Raw genomic sequence first — 14,339 nt, forward strand, 5'->3', positions numbered from 1 at the left:
CCCCCCACCCCCACCCCTTCTCTCACTCATCTTCCTTGCCACAGCTCTGCATGCAGTCTAATGAAGCAGAAACAAATCCCAAAGCTTTTTATCTGCAGTAGACAGAGCTGTGAAGATGAGATGTTTCCTCCTACGCAGGCAGACAGACAGGCAGCAGCTCGAGAGACCCGAACACCTACCACTCTATAGCTACTGTAATGCTATGGAATCTCTGATTTATTCTCACCGAGGAAGCTTGCAGCCTTCATCTGAGCTTTTAGCTAAACTGAGAGATTTATTCTGTATAGATGTATGACACATACATCTAAACAGAATAGAATGGAGCGAGGATCTGAATCCATTGTGTGGACCGATATCAGACATTTAGTCACTGGACAGGCTCATAAAAATATTAACTAAGTCTACAGAATTTCTTTGGCTTACCTATAACCAGTTCAAAAACCTGTTAGGCTTCGATGCTAGTCAGTTCTCTTCCAGTGGACAAGATGGAGCAGAGTTTTACAAACAGAGTGAGTCAGTTACATTAAGATGGTTGGAATAAAATGTCTCCATTCAGAGGGAAGAAAGAGTGTGATCATAGGCAAAGGAAGCACCTCTTTAAAAATGTATTAGAAACAAATCTGTTCCATTTATTGACTTTCTATATAATGCTTTTAAAATGACATCTAATAAAATTAGATTTTTGAGGATTTTGATGGTGAGTAGAATATATTTCTGTTTTAATCAATCTAGGCTGTTCTTCAACTCATTTCCTAAGTTTGTAATACAGTTAGTAAAGTATTTCGGATTTTATAAACACTGCGATTTAATATTCCCCATATTTCATTAACCAAACCGATAAAAAGGGCAAAATATAAATTTTTTAAACATGTTGTTTCAACAATTCTGGTAAATCCTTTTTGCTTTAAAAACTGTCACATTTATTCTAAGAAAATATCACAATCAGCACACAAAAAAACAATGTGTTCTGTGTGGCAACAAAGACAGGGCAGGGTAAAAATGACTTCTAAGTCAAATGACTTTAGTTTTTGTTTTGGGTCACTACGTTTTTATAGAAATGAGTTGTTTCCTGAAGATGGTGATGGGCTTCTTGGATAATTACTTTGTTTTTAAAAAACACTGTTTAGAATATGCATTGAAAAATATAGCCAGGATCAAATAAATGGGTAAACTACATGCTTCACTCATACAAATGACCATGACTTGTTGAGGTGATTTTGTTTCACCGGTTATGATTTAGTATAAAGAAAGACTATTGTGATTAATGCAAATTACCCAAACCAAGGTTAAGATCTGTCATATGGATGCTGGAATGTTGAATTTCTATAGGGCTGCAAATAGGAATTATTGTCATTATCTGTATAAATCTAGAACAATGTCAATGAATCAGACTAAAATGATTATTTGATGATCTAAGTAGTTGCCTGTTCATTTTTCAGTGATGGAATAATCAACTAATCCTTTCAGTACTAGGTTTATGTGTTGATGCATCTTCAATGTGCATACTGATAATCAAGATATGCAAGAATAATCCAAAACCAATTATAGTTTTGGGTTGTGCTTTTGTTAAACGGTGATATTATTTAGGATATATGAAATGATTTTATTGCATTCCTGCATTCACAAACGTACAATACCAATATCAGTTTTTCTTTCTGTAGTTCAGCACCAATCTCACAAAGCCCAACAGAAGAACAACCAAAAAAGACTTCCTGCAGATTAAAGTTGTCACACCTGATTTAAAACTTAAGGCTTTAAAACATTTTTGGCATCCTCAGGTAGTCGGGCAGAAGACTCTGGGCGAGAGAGCAGCCGAGCAGAAAGCCAAGTCCCCAGATTGTGCACAGCTGTGTCCTGAGGGCACGAAGGAGCCTGACCCGAGGTGACAAATGGAGGTTCTACAGAATCCTGATGGCACAGAGGGCTGGCACCAATGCCATTTCCCTTACAGAGAATTTAACCCAATGCATGACTGCCATCTCATTGTCTCTTCATGATCTTTCCAAATTGTAACACAGAAATCAGTTTTCAGGGATTTTTTTCAACTGCCCACTTGTTACATCACACATCTCTGCACACCGATAACACGAATCCTCCAATTTAGGGACGCATATAGCCTAACGTATCGTATGTATATCTACAGATTGATTTCTTCAAACTATTCCACTAGAAACGGCCTCTACGTTTTTCTAGGTTACAGTAGCCAACAGACAGCCACACACACTCTAGCAGGGAAGCTTTTCTGGACTACTGGGACAGCATGATACTGCACAGAGATTCAGAAGTATAGATGGTTATGTAATTAATACTCCTCCTCCTATGCAGATACAGTAGGCAAGCCTAGAAATCCTGGCCTCAGCTGTAATTGTAGCCCCGAAATGACTGACACAGCTCGTACGTACGGTGTCATTTTAATCACTCTGGCTCCTATACATTCCCATTTAGACCAGCAGCTCTTAACTCAGCGTAAGCTTTGGCACACTGTAAAACAGCCATCCAATGTGATATACAGGGAAACCAAACCACCTATACAGCCACGCAGCATGCAGAAAATCTGTCTCTCTCTCTCCATCTCACCCACACACACATATATATAACATAGAGCCCAAACAAAACCTGTTTACCTGCTATCCCATTATTAACAGTTCTGGCAAGGAAAGGTGACTGGTGAAGCCAAGACAGACAGAGAAAAGTGGTGAGGGGCTTCACTTACCAACAAATCCCCCTTCTTCAGGAATCCTTTCCTCTCCCTTCAGCCGGCTTCTTCCACTGCTCCGGCTTTCATCTCTCAAGTAAAGAGAGCAGGAGGAAGACAGCCAAGGACTTTAAATAATTAGCATGCCTCTTGCTCTTGTGTTTTCTCTCCGTCTCCTCCAGATTTCTCCACAGTCTTCGGGGGGAAGAAGGAGCATCCGTGATACACTGCCGCGCGCTCCGCTGCAGGAGGCTGAACGTCAATCACACAGGTAACCTAGGGAACCGCTGGGTCCGCCTCCCCCTCCCAGCTAACGCTGATTGGTCAGCTGACGGGCAACGAGAAGTCCTCGCAGATTCACAGATGGTATACTGAGAGCTGTGGTGGGATCATGTACAGAGCCAAACAAACAGTACTGGATTGTGGTACTTGTGAACTCTTTCGCTCTCCTCTCTCTGACTTCAGAGCCTACTGCTTTATTTTACAGTTGCTTAGCAACAAACCGACATGTGTGAGTGTGTGTTGCAGAGCAAGAGGAGAGATGTGGGAGAGATAAAAGAGTTCAAGTCCTCAACTCGCTCTCTCTCTTTCTGTCGCTCTGTCAGAGGTGTGGATGGATGTTGAATATTTCAGCTCTCAGCAGCAGTATTATTACAGAGGCTGTTGTTGCTTCAGGGCAGCCTGATATAAGCAGTTAAATGCAGAACTGAGAATAAGTATGGTTATCCTTGGTATGAATGGGGTGATTAAGATGAATTGAACAAATTAGTGTATTTGTAAACTAAAAGGGAAACAACTCTCCATTTAATCTTCAATTGTGGTGCACAAAATCCTTCCACCAGAATGGAAGAGTTTTCAGTGCAAAATGTGAGTGGTTGAATACTTCTCTTATAAGGGATCTTAAGGGATAGTCCAACCAAAGTCGGGTTTGTATGAAACAGACTTCACAGCAGTAAACGATTAAGTGTTTGTAGCGGCAAAAAATATCCATAGAAACTCCTCAAGCCATTCCTGCAACAACATCCACATCTCCGCAGGCTCACCATGTACAGTACAATACAGTAAAAAAATGTGTAAAGGTCGAAATCAGTACTTCCCTTCTAAACCTTACCCACAATCCTTCCAAGTGCTTGTGCAGACAGATGGATTGGTTGGCACAGGTTAGAGTGCATGCCTCATGTACTGTTACTTGTCAGACTGGCTCTATCCTGACTCAATTAGATTAAAAAATATACATATCAAGTACATCTTGAGAGTTTGCTCAGTAGATAATTCTGGAATGAATGCAACGCTACTAATTAAATACTACACATAGTATTACAATCATAGACTAAAATCTGTTGTTACAGCAGTACTTTAGTTGCCACAACCTTCAGTGTAACAGTTAAAGCTGATACATCCAGCTGTCCGCAGGGGGAACCTAAACTAAGAGAATTGTTATTGTGTGTATAAAGTGTGCATATAGGGTTCAACCCAAAATATATTATTGATATACATATATAATGATTTGTGAGTGTTCTTTTCAACACAAGCTGACCGAATATGAGAAGAAGTACATGACTACAATTGAGTTGAATTTGCCTGAAGTAGAAAACAGACCCACACTGTTAAATACCGCTTCCGTTTGTTTACTGCTGAAATCCAAATCGGGGTGTCACATTTACATGTTACAATGTAGATGAGCTGATTGCGTCATACTTTTGTGACTTGAGGGAGACTCCGGTTTTGCCTTTGAGATTGAACACATCTATAAGGAGTCTCTATGAAGCAGTTGGATGTGAGAAAATCCTCTCAAAGGAACTGACCTGCTAAGAGCTGTCCTTGTAGAGTCCTGTTCTAAAACCTGTACAGCCAGACTTTGCATTACCCAGTCGTGATATGTGAACGTAGAATACTACAGAATGTGGTTTACACGGTGACTCTGGTGAGTTTTGACATTCAAGAATTGTTGTCTTTTTTTTCCGACGATGGTTTTTTGCACAGAGTTGTGACTGTGAGCGTGAATGTACTCACTGAGGTCACGTCCTTTACTGCTGTTGCTTTGGAGCCAGGCTTCCCCTACACATCTGCAGTCAGCCTCTCAGAGTGTCCACCCGAGGGTGAGAAGAAAACATCAGGCAGTCTGAAAATAATAATCAAAAAGGGCCTGTCATGAATATTCAACTAGTAAAAGAAAAAGTGTTAGCTTAATGTAGTTGGAGAGGGAAGTGCACAAACTGAGAGCTTTCTTCTGTTTGCTTCAGACAGGATCCCTAGTTTCACCATTAAAATAGGCTTCTTTTGGGTTGGAAAGACTTCACTTTTGACACATTCATATACAATATAAAATGAGATGACTTATAAAACAGGCAGGCGCAATTGGGGCGTATGTTTAGAAGAACTCATTGTGCCATGGAGACAGTTACCAACAAACATACAAGCCTCGGAAGTTAAGGAACAAACCAAACATGTTTTACAGCTTTGAAGCGAACCAACCCTTCATTTCAATTTCATTTCGAATACGACGAGGTAGTTTCTGTACTTACAGTATTTGGAGAATACTCTTTGCAACAATATCTTTTGGGGGGACCTAATATTGTTTTGTGTATTATTTCTACACTATTTCCGTTTAACGTTAGGCTATTTGTTTGATATTTAAACCCCACTTTATTTGAGCTTTTTGTTTTTATTCAAGCCCCCGACCCCCATGATAAACACCAGTTCTGAAACCAGATGGATAGGGAATTGATCTGCGGAGAATGTAACATGGTGTTTCGCTCCACTGGAATGCTTGAGAAACACAAAGCACTGTTCTGCATTGGGAGTGAGGTAAGACACCGTCTGCTGCAAAGACACAGCTCTGAACATCTCCTAAGAGACAGACCTGGACGCGGGGACCCTAAGCAGACAAGAACCCCTGATCTCATTCAGGTGAGTAAATCGAACTGAAGGAGAGCAACGTCTGAGCAGGTGGATTAGGTAAAAGACTGATACTAAAGTGACTATTTATGCGATTAAAGTGGAAGGGTTAATTCAGCTATAAATTTTACACTGAGTATCTGTTAGTTTTTGTGTTGATTTTAAAATCCTTTTACTATTTTTTAAGGCACTACAACATAGCCTAGCACCCGACTAAATCTCACAAAGGCTTTTATTTTATGAGCCGGGAAGGCTCCTCAGATCCTCCCACTCTTCTCTTTTAGTTGTTCCACAAAGCAGAACTAAAACGTGTGGTGATGCTGCTTTCAGCTACTATGCACACAGATGTAGGAACAGCCTGCCTGAGGATCTGAGAGGAGCTGGAAATATAAAAACCTTTAAACGGAGACTAAAAATCTACTTATTCAGTGTGGCTTTCACTTAAAATTTGAATCACAATTTTACTAACTTTTACTATTTTAAGTTATTTTAAGTGTTAATATTTGCTTTAACGTGTTATAACTTCTATGGTTTCAGTGTTTTATATATATATATATATATATATATATATATATATATATATGAGTTATTGTCTTTCTTAATTTATAATTAAAGAATTCATAGTTCTAAATTATTATTGATATTGTTTTAAACATGTAATTCCTTATTAAATATATTTTATTCATTCCTATTTATCTAAACGTGCATTTTCTCTAAATCCATTTATTTATCTCTAATCCATTTATATATACTTTTCTCTTATTCCTTTTTCTTGTCTGTTTTTCCAGTACCTTAGTTCAGCGCTTTGCATTTTGTCATGTTTGAAAGGGGCATTATAAATAAAGATGGCTTTAAAAAAGAAATTTATATTTAAAGATCTCATGATTCTTAAAGGAGATGCAAATGGAACTGTATTATGTATATTTATTAAAATTATTTATTAATTCATTATAACACGAAGTCAGGAACTCCCCATAATGTTAAGAGTTGTTGTTGTGGGGTCTCCTTGCCATGTTGATAGGTAAAAAAAAAAACACTTGAAAAATACAATGTTAGTGCACTACAGCTCACTAAAGACATAACTACACAGTGTTTGCAATGCAAATGATTGCAGACCGTTTTTTGCGCAGTGTTTGGTGCTGGAAAACGCTGTATGTGTCTTTGTGTGTGCAGCTGAGAGGTCAACGGAGGAACATTACCAGGAGGACGGATGTTGACGCCAAACCAGCGCCAGCGAGGGCAGAGGACAAACCAGCAACCAGTCAGACAGAGAGTGCTGCTCTGCAAGATCTCACACATGAGGTACAACTGGAGACAACCAGCCTTCGGTACTGCATTTAAAAATGTGAACATCTAAAACCCCATGACAAAACCCAGCGGGCCGTAATTGTTTGACCTAAGATCCATAAGAACCCAACAGGGATGAAAGTGTCAGGGCAACATTTTGTAGTGTACATGTTCATTATACCGAGCACTGCAGGTGCATATCATTGTGTCCGTCAAGATAATTGGAAGAGCAAAACCATTTCTCTTTTCTGACTTTCAGTTTCACGAGTTGAGGATGTCCATTGAAGAAAATCTGCCAAAATGGTCAAAAAGGACCTCAGATACTGAGGTGGGCATTAGGGTTCTTCTTTTTTTCTTATGCGGTGTTTTCTTTTCACCGCTTACTCATCTAGCCTTTCATTTTAGAGTACCTTGGCAGCTCTTTAAAGGATGGTGCTTTAAGTGTGCACATTTCTTCTATAGTGTTAAATCTCTTTGTAATAAGTCATCAGCCAGTGGTTTCAGAATGAGTTACAGGTCATTCAGTGAAGACGGCTGCAAGATGAGAGTACAAAACGTCATGCGAATCATTTTGGCTCCAGGGTGTAAAATGTTAAAGAACCAATGCTGTGCGTGAATCCATTCATTTAAAAACATGGTCTTATGTCATAGTCAAGTGGGCGTCAGCTGGGTCACAGTGAAAGACTGAAGGAGATGAGGGAAATGGCGATGCTCCACGAGCGCCAGCTGACCCTGATACATGCTCACAACCAGGAGCTGGAGCAGCAGAGAGATGGTGAGAGAAAGATACGATAAACTGGTTGAGACCACGAAAGCCAAATATCCTCTTCCCTACTCAATGTTGATGTCAAAGATTGCTCTAAGACTGTGTGTGTGTGTGTGTGTGTGAGTCAGAGCTGGCCTATCAGGTGAGTGTCCTGTCTGAGCAGAGCAACACAACTCACCTGGAGAGTCTGCTGATGGAGCTCAGAGAGCAGGAGGAAAGAAACGAGGACACGCTGCAACAACTCGCTGAACATCTCCGTGCATCACAGTACTGTATATGTACATGAATATGTATATGTGTGTATTGATGTTAGTGTAATTATCCATGAATACAACAAAGAGTTTTTTTCATATACAGTTTGCATTTCTATATGTCAGCTATAGAATTCAAAAATAATGACTGCTTCTTCCGTGCTTTGCCTCTAAAATGAATATTTAGTGAAACATGTTTTTTTTTCTTCTAGCTACAGGATGACTCAGATTCAGAGCATCAATTATGTATTTCATTAAGCCTGGGTAGCTCCTCAATGCAACATTTGTGGAAGATTAAATTATATTTCCTATAGTTTGGTAGATTATTGCTGGGAAACTTTCCACAAATTCCACAATAATGTTCCCAGTGGAGATCTAATTTAGATGATATACTGTGTTTTTGTTTTCTTTTTAGTGTACAAGAGGTCTCTGTACCCAGAAATCAGCCATACCCATGCAAGAATAACCATGAAAGCTACGAGCCTATTTCTTCGCCAGATGGCCCTCTTTCTACCCAGATAAAGTATGCACATTCATCCCTCAAGAGGCATTTATATAAAAACAAAATCTGATTTTCTTTTTCCCATTTGTCTGGTTGGACACTTAGAAAATCAGTTTATTTACATGTGCATATGAATATTATTTTTATTATTCTCTTGAGCTGCCTAGTTATACAAGGGTAAATCACATCTCTTTGTTGCAGAGCCCTGTGGCATGCATACATTCAGTCAGGTGGGTCGGATCCAGCCATTGAGGCACAAATGATTGCCCTGCAGGCAGAAGCCCAAAGTCTGGAGAAAAACCAACCAGCGATGGCGGGCAAGGCCAAAATGAAGTGTAAGAGTGATGATGAACTGAAAACTGGAATTGTCAGCACAGCAGTGCTCAGTGGAGAAAACCAATGTCCTCCACAAAGTCCACGGTTATTAAATTTGAGTCCAACATTTGTTTTATCGTGATCAGTTTTGGCATGTTGAGTGCAAAACACACAGCCGAAATTGGAGCACTGTCAAGCGTCAGCAAAAATTATTCTTCTTGGTAGGCCTACACACTCCAGACGTATGGCCTACAATTGAAGGTACACTACCTTTTGGCCCTGAGCCACATCACTGTTGTCCTCGTCTCCAGGGGCGGAGCCTTGTCAGCGTGGTGTGAGCTGGGAGCTGCTGGCTGTGGAGCAGGAGAACCAGAGGCTGGAGGAGGAGATCCTCAGGATCCAGCTGGTCAGAGATCAACACCATAACAGTGACGGTTGGAAAGTTCCCACAAATTAAAGCTCTTTTTAATTTACTGTGAAAAGCAGCTGTTAGCTGTATGTAATGAGCTCAAATTAACTATAGTCCACCCACCAAATAATTAGTTGCTCTAATCAATCCCCTCCAACATTTTAGGTCTACAGATTCATTTAAAGTGCTCAGATTATACTCACTTTGAGGTTCATAATGGTATTTATAGGTTTTATCAGAATGGGTTGACAGACAGTTGAAGAAAAAAAAAAAGTTTTTGTTTTACATGTTCATTGCTGCAGCTCCTCTTTTTACCCTGTGTGTTGAGCTCTCTGTTCTAACTAGAGAGTGAGTCATCTCACTTCTGTTGCATCTTTGTTGGGAGTCGGAACAGTGTTTTCTGTTGGAGATGCTAAGTCTCTTTCATGTCCTTTGTACATCTATAGCGTGCACAAAAAAGATATTAAACAATAAAGGAAAGGGCAAAAGCCAAAAAGCTTAACAGCAGCATTTTAAGGAATTGTAAATGAAGCACACAAACCTCCTACAACCTTTCAATAATTTATCACACCGTGAGTTGTGATAAACAAATTTATTTTGTCTAGAAATTTTGTGATGATTATTTATTGTGCAACTGTGGACCTGTACTGATTGGGTGGGTATCTCGTTGGGTGTGTGTGCGCTCTCCAGCAGCAGTGAGGACTGAACTCGAGCAGATTCAGAGGGAGAACCTTCTGCGGTTAGCTAGTTTACAGGCCGAGATGGAGAGAAGCAAAAAAGCTCCCAGGCCCGGGCGACAGCCTTCTCCACCTCCGCTTCAACCCAAGACTCTCATTCATGCACCTCTTTCACTGGTACATCATTTAACTACAGTTGTAGTTAAGAAGTAACTTGAAAGTGTTGTCTGTGACGTAGATCCTGATGCTGTACCTGTGTGTCCTTCCGCTCCAGGCCAGCTCCTTCGCCTCTCCACTGGGAACATGCGTGTTCAGAGACTCATTGGGTCCCGCCTCCTACGACCCTGCGTCAGTTATATTCAATATCAATTTTGAATTTAGATGCTAAGCTCTCATTGTTCAGTTACATATATAATAAAATCCTCTAAAACAGCCTATAGTCACATTTAAGTGAATCCTCTACTGATTTGTCAATGTTTTAGCCCACTCACCTTTTCTTGAATTAAATTGAATCCTCTGGTGTTGCAGAGCTGGTTTCTTGGTTTTCTACGACCTGGTGCTGGGAGTTGATGTCTCCCAGAGGGCCCTGCGCCTAGTGGCAGCTCTCTACTCGGATGAGGAGGAGGTGGGACCACCAACTCCGCTGCCCCCAGTCCAGTGCCTGCCGGGACCGTCCCTGCCTTACGCCCACACCCCTGGAAACTACGCCCTCCTGTCGGCCAAACAGCCTGTACCTAGGTAGGAGCAATGCCTACAGAAGAAGAGATGCGTTTATTATTATATACAGCAGATGTGGCTCAAAGAGTCTAAGGACAAGACTTAGAAACTGGAATTGGCAAATGAGAGGGAAAAGGTAAAAAACAATCTACACAAAACACTACCCAAACTCTCACGCATGCCTTCTGTGACCTAAGCTCAAGCATAGAGACAACATGGCTCATAGAATAAAATCAGTACACTATTGTGTCATGGAGTAGAAACATTCAAGTGATTACTCTTGAGGGGGACAAGTTGGGTCTCTGTAAATTATAGAATTGGGTCTAGACCCACTCTATCTGTAAAACATCCTGAGATAACATCTGTTGGAATAAAACTGAATGACAAAGTAAGATTTAATTTCCTGAGAAGAAGAAATCCGACCACCCGCATTACCACAAAAAAAAAACATCTAAAAAATGTACATGAACCTTTCCCTCAGTAGGATGCAGCCATCAACCTCCCTCTCTCTAGTGGTGGAGGTGCAGGAAGCAAGAGATGTGGATGTTGATGGCCAGGTTGTCAAACTGGAATCCTGTGGCTGGACACGAGTGGAACTCTTTGACCATTACAACCAGGTAGAAAAATGTAGTTCTACAGTAAAAAGGGAGATGAAAGAAAGTCAGGCCTAGTCTACAATTTTTAAGATGATGCAGCTCAGTTGATATGGTTATTAAAAAAAAAAAAAAAAAGTAGTTTATAAAAAGGCTTTGAGCCTTGGTAACTTTACTTTTCAAAATGTATTCTGTGCCTACAGAGGTAATTAATACATTGAATGCACCATCTGGCAGTTTATCATTAAACTATCCCAGATTGTCATGCAATTCTAAAATCCCAATCTGCTTTTTGCAAAGTTTAACCATGTGTCATTGACACATTAACATATCCTCTGGTTTATAGTCAATATAACATTATTTTCTCTTTACCAACAGTTTTGTAGTGGCCACTGGAGAGTTCCAGTGCGCCGTCTGCCTATCAGACCCTCCTTAAACCTTGCCCAGCTTAACTCCGTACACCAGGTATAAAGACACCATTTTTGGGGAAAACATCTGTAGGCAGTAGTTGCTATATGGATCAGATGTTCTACTCAGGCGGAAGTTTAGAGTTAATTACTCACCTGACTGCATGTTTCTCTAAACCTCAGGTGGGCCACTTGGAACTGTGTGTGCGGTTGGTCAACGGACGAGATGAAGCTGTTCAGACTCTGGCACAGCCTGATCCGACAAGCACCAGTCACTATAAATACCCAGCTGTGGTAGGATGTTAAACATGCTAATTTGAGAGTAATTATTATTCAAATGGGTTTTTTATCAGCAGTATTGGGCAAGTTGCTTTTAAAGAGTAATTAGTTTCAGATACTAGTTATTTCATCCAAAAAGTAACTAAATTACACACTTTTATAATTTTTAACTGAGTAAGTAGTTACTTCACAGAGCATTGAATACATTTTTTTTTTTAAATGCTCAAATGTGACCCCACCTCCACCCCTCTATAATGGAACTTCAAAGGAAACTGACGCTTCTTACATTAACAGAACCAATGTCCACACACATCTTAACTATTCCAAATTCGACAAAGTGAGACTAGCCTTCAATCAAATGCCATGTATGTACATATGTCTAGTGGATCGATACAAATAAAAGATGTTTTGGAACCTTTGATATTTATTGACCCTCAACAGGCCACAACTGGGCAAAATTAAATGATGCTTGTAAAGAAATATAGGAATTATAAATAGTGCACGTAAGTGGTCTGATTTTTAAACTTGTGTGAGTCAAGACTGCGTGTGTGAGAGTGAGGGAGAAGTGAGTGACAGCGAGTAGCCACCTGGAGTCATAGTGACCGTTTCCTGACCATGGTCTTTAGCAGGAAAACCTTTGTTCATCCGTTAATGCCACCACTGTTATCAGCTCTAATTTTCCCTTGTTCTAACTTGATTCCATGCATGCGTTATGTACCTCATCTCAATAAAAGGTGTCTGCAAACCTGCCAGAGTCCACAGAAATGCAGCTTCCCCAGTTTCAGCGCCACAGTAGTGGATGAACTCTCCTCCCTTTTGTCGCAAAAGTACAAAGACCCTCCCGCTACAGATGCCAGAGTTGAAAAGGAGACAAACGTTATGCAGAAAACATTGACACTCAGGATGCAACACAACAACAAAGGCTCCTTACTCTCGTCTTCTGAAGCCAATGAAAGCATTTACTTTCCTTGTAGTTGAAATGCGCAAGAGGTCAACAGAAGCTTAGTTATACCATATGGGCACAGGCGGAATTTACAGGCAGGTGTGGGATGTTACAACCCACCCAAAGAGTTCTTTTTAGAGACATCTGCATCTTAAAGTTGATGCAAAACGTGAAGAAAATGTTTAACCCAAAGTTACACCCTTTCATACGGGTCTGATTAATGTTGGGAGAGCAACAGGATGATTTTGTCCAGTTTTGTTGAAAAGTGTACATTTTGACAAAAGTGAGTGTAAAGATGAACCGTTGGGAATGGAGTTCCAAAAGCCTAATGTTTTTAAACGTCCCTTGCAACCAGCAGCCCAAACTATATACACAAGTTGTAAGATTTGGCAAAACCGATCCTGACAATTTTAGGCAATAAAATAAAACTTAGCCAAAAATCTTAGTGGCCATTCCATTTCCTCTATTGGGAATAATTGGTCAGCATCCAGGTTGTCTCATCACGATTGGGTTTCACTTCTAAGTCCGAGAAATAAAAACGGTTCATGGATACAATTTTTTATTATTCTTTTACTACAAGTATACAAAACTGAACAGACAAGTCTATGAAAATGGATCTTATTTACAGAAACAGGCGTTGAAGGTGGATAGGGGGCTGGACAGGCATGCTGTGCTGGTTTCGAAGATCAGGAAAGACGAGGACGGTCATGCTGAAAACTCAACTGAGGCCGACTGGTTAGCAGACTACAGGAAACAAAAAAAAAAAAAAAACACTTCGTTACAAACAAGGAATTAGCCCTCTGCCTACCCATCAAGAGAAAATGTTGCAGTTTGTCTTGTGAAGAGCATTCATGACTGCAGTTTCATGTAAACTGCTATGGGTTTGAAACCCATCTACAATTCAAGAACAGTAACAGCCAATGCAGCATATAGTATGAACTGTGATTGGCCATTGATCACGTTTGTCTTGTGCCCAGCAGCAACTAGTCAAAAACATGTCCGATGCATCAGTTTCATCAACAACCTGAATAAGTTAAGCATCAAATTGAACCGGACGCCCAACTTCTTTGGAGGCATTTGGATTCGGCTTTGAGGTATATTTCCCCACCATAAATGCAAACTATAACATGTCAGCTTTTCAGATTACTGACATTAACTGAATGCCAGAACCCAAATTAAGAAACTACTGGAACCACCAGAAAAAAAATCATATGCAAGTAGTTTTTGCTGTAGGTTGGGCTATACTTCCATCTAAGCAGGGTAACATCATTAAAGCACATTTTAGTGCCGTCCTGGCCACTTGTAACTTCATAAGACATGAACCTATCACTCGCCTCCTGTGATTTTCCCTCCTGGACTCCATTGCTGGCACTAGAGTCTGCGCTGCCATTAACTGTGGCTTCCTGTTTCGATTGTTTAGCATCAGTGTCCTTTACTGGGCTCTCCTCCTCTGGTTTCCTCTGTGTAGAAACAAAACTAGTCAGTGAAAGACTCAACGCTCCTGTGCACGACTGTCCAATGCAAAACATTAAATATACACTCACCGGCCACTTTATTAGGTACACCTGTCCAACTGCTCGTTAACACTTAATTTCTAAGC

At 40.4% G+C, this 14,339-nt stretch overlaps 3 protein-coding genes across 11 annotated transcripts in view; 1 reads left to right on the forward strand and 2 right to left on the reverse strand.

Moving 5' to 3' along the window:
* The window catches only part of lrrc7 (leucine rich repeat containing 7), a 108,582-nt gene extending 105,547 nt beyond the window's left edge, over nucleotides 1-3,035 (reverse strand). Inside the window, exon 1 of one of the 3 annotated variants that reach the window (XM_034881537.1) lies at nucleotides 2,714-3,035. The gene's annotated coding sequence lies outside the window, so the exon portion shown is untranslated. The other 2 variants (XM_034881535.1, XM_034881538.1) reach the window with 2 other exon arrangements.
* A 1,874-nt stretch (nucleotides 3,036-4,909) lies between these two features.
* ccdc17 (coiled-coil domain containing 17) lies at nucleotides 4,910-11,823 on the forward strand. The gene is made up of 14 exons (XM_034882151.1): nucleotides 4,910-5,605; nucleotides 6,767-6,895; nucleotides 7,140-7,208; nucleotides 7,532-7,655; nucleotides 7,775-7,913; nucleotides 8,313-8,420; nucleotides 8,592-8,734; nucleotides 9,026-9,148; nucleotides 9,817-9,977; nucleotides 10,075-10,148; nucleotides 10,329-10,538; nucleotides 11,002-11,134; nucleotides 11,489-11,575; nucleotides 11,701-11,823. The coding sequence occupies exons 1-14, from the start codon at nucleotides 5,408-5,410 to the stop codon at nucleotides 11,821-11,823; spliced, it is 1,821 nt and encodes a 606-aa protein (XP_034738042.1). The 5' UTR covers nucleotides 4,910-5,407.
* Nucleotides 11,824-13,292: 1,469 nt separating this feature from the next.
* Nucleotides 13,293-14,339, reverse strand: part of nasp (nuclear autoantigenic sperm protein (histone-binding)) — a 10,623-nt gene continuing 9,576 nt past the window's right edge. For 5 of the 7 annotated variants that reach the window (XM_034881567.1, XM_034881570.1, XM_034881569.1 and 2 more), the window contains 2 exons: nucleotides 14,074-14,199; nucleotides 13,295-13,483 (listed from right to left, as the gene is read on the reverse strand). In XM_034881567.1, coding sequence (XP_034737458.1) covers nucleotides 13,445-13,483; nucleotides 14,074-14,199 — 165 coding nt within the window. In that variant the 3' untranslated portion in view covers nucleotides 13,295-13,444. Of the gene's footprint in view, nucleotides 13,484-14,073; nucleotides 14,200-14,339 lie in introns of all 7 variants that reach the window. The other 2 variants (XM_034881564.1, XM_034881566.1) reach the window with 2 other exon arrangements.

This window comes from Etheostoma cragini, chromosome 9 (assembly GCF_013103735.1).
Source record: "Etheostoma cragini isolate CJK2018 chromosome 9, CSU_Ecrag_1.0, whole genome shotgun sequence".
NCBI lineage: Eukaryota > Metazoa > Chordata > Actinopteri > Perciformes > Percidae > Etheostoma > Etheostoma cragini.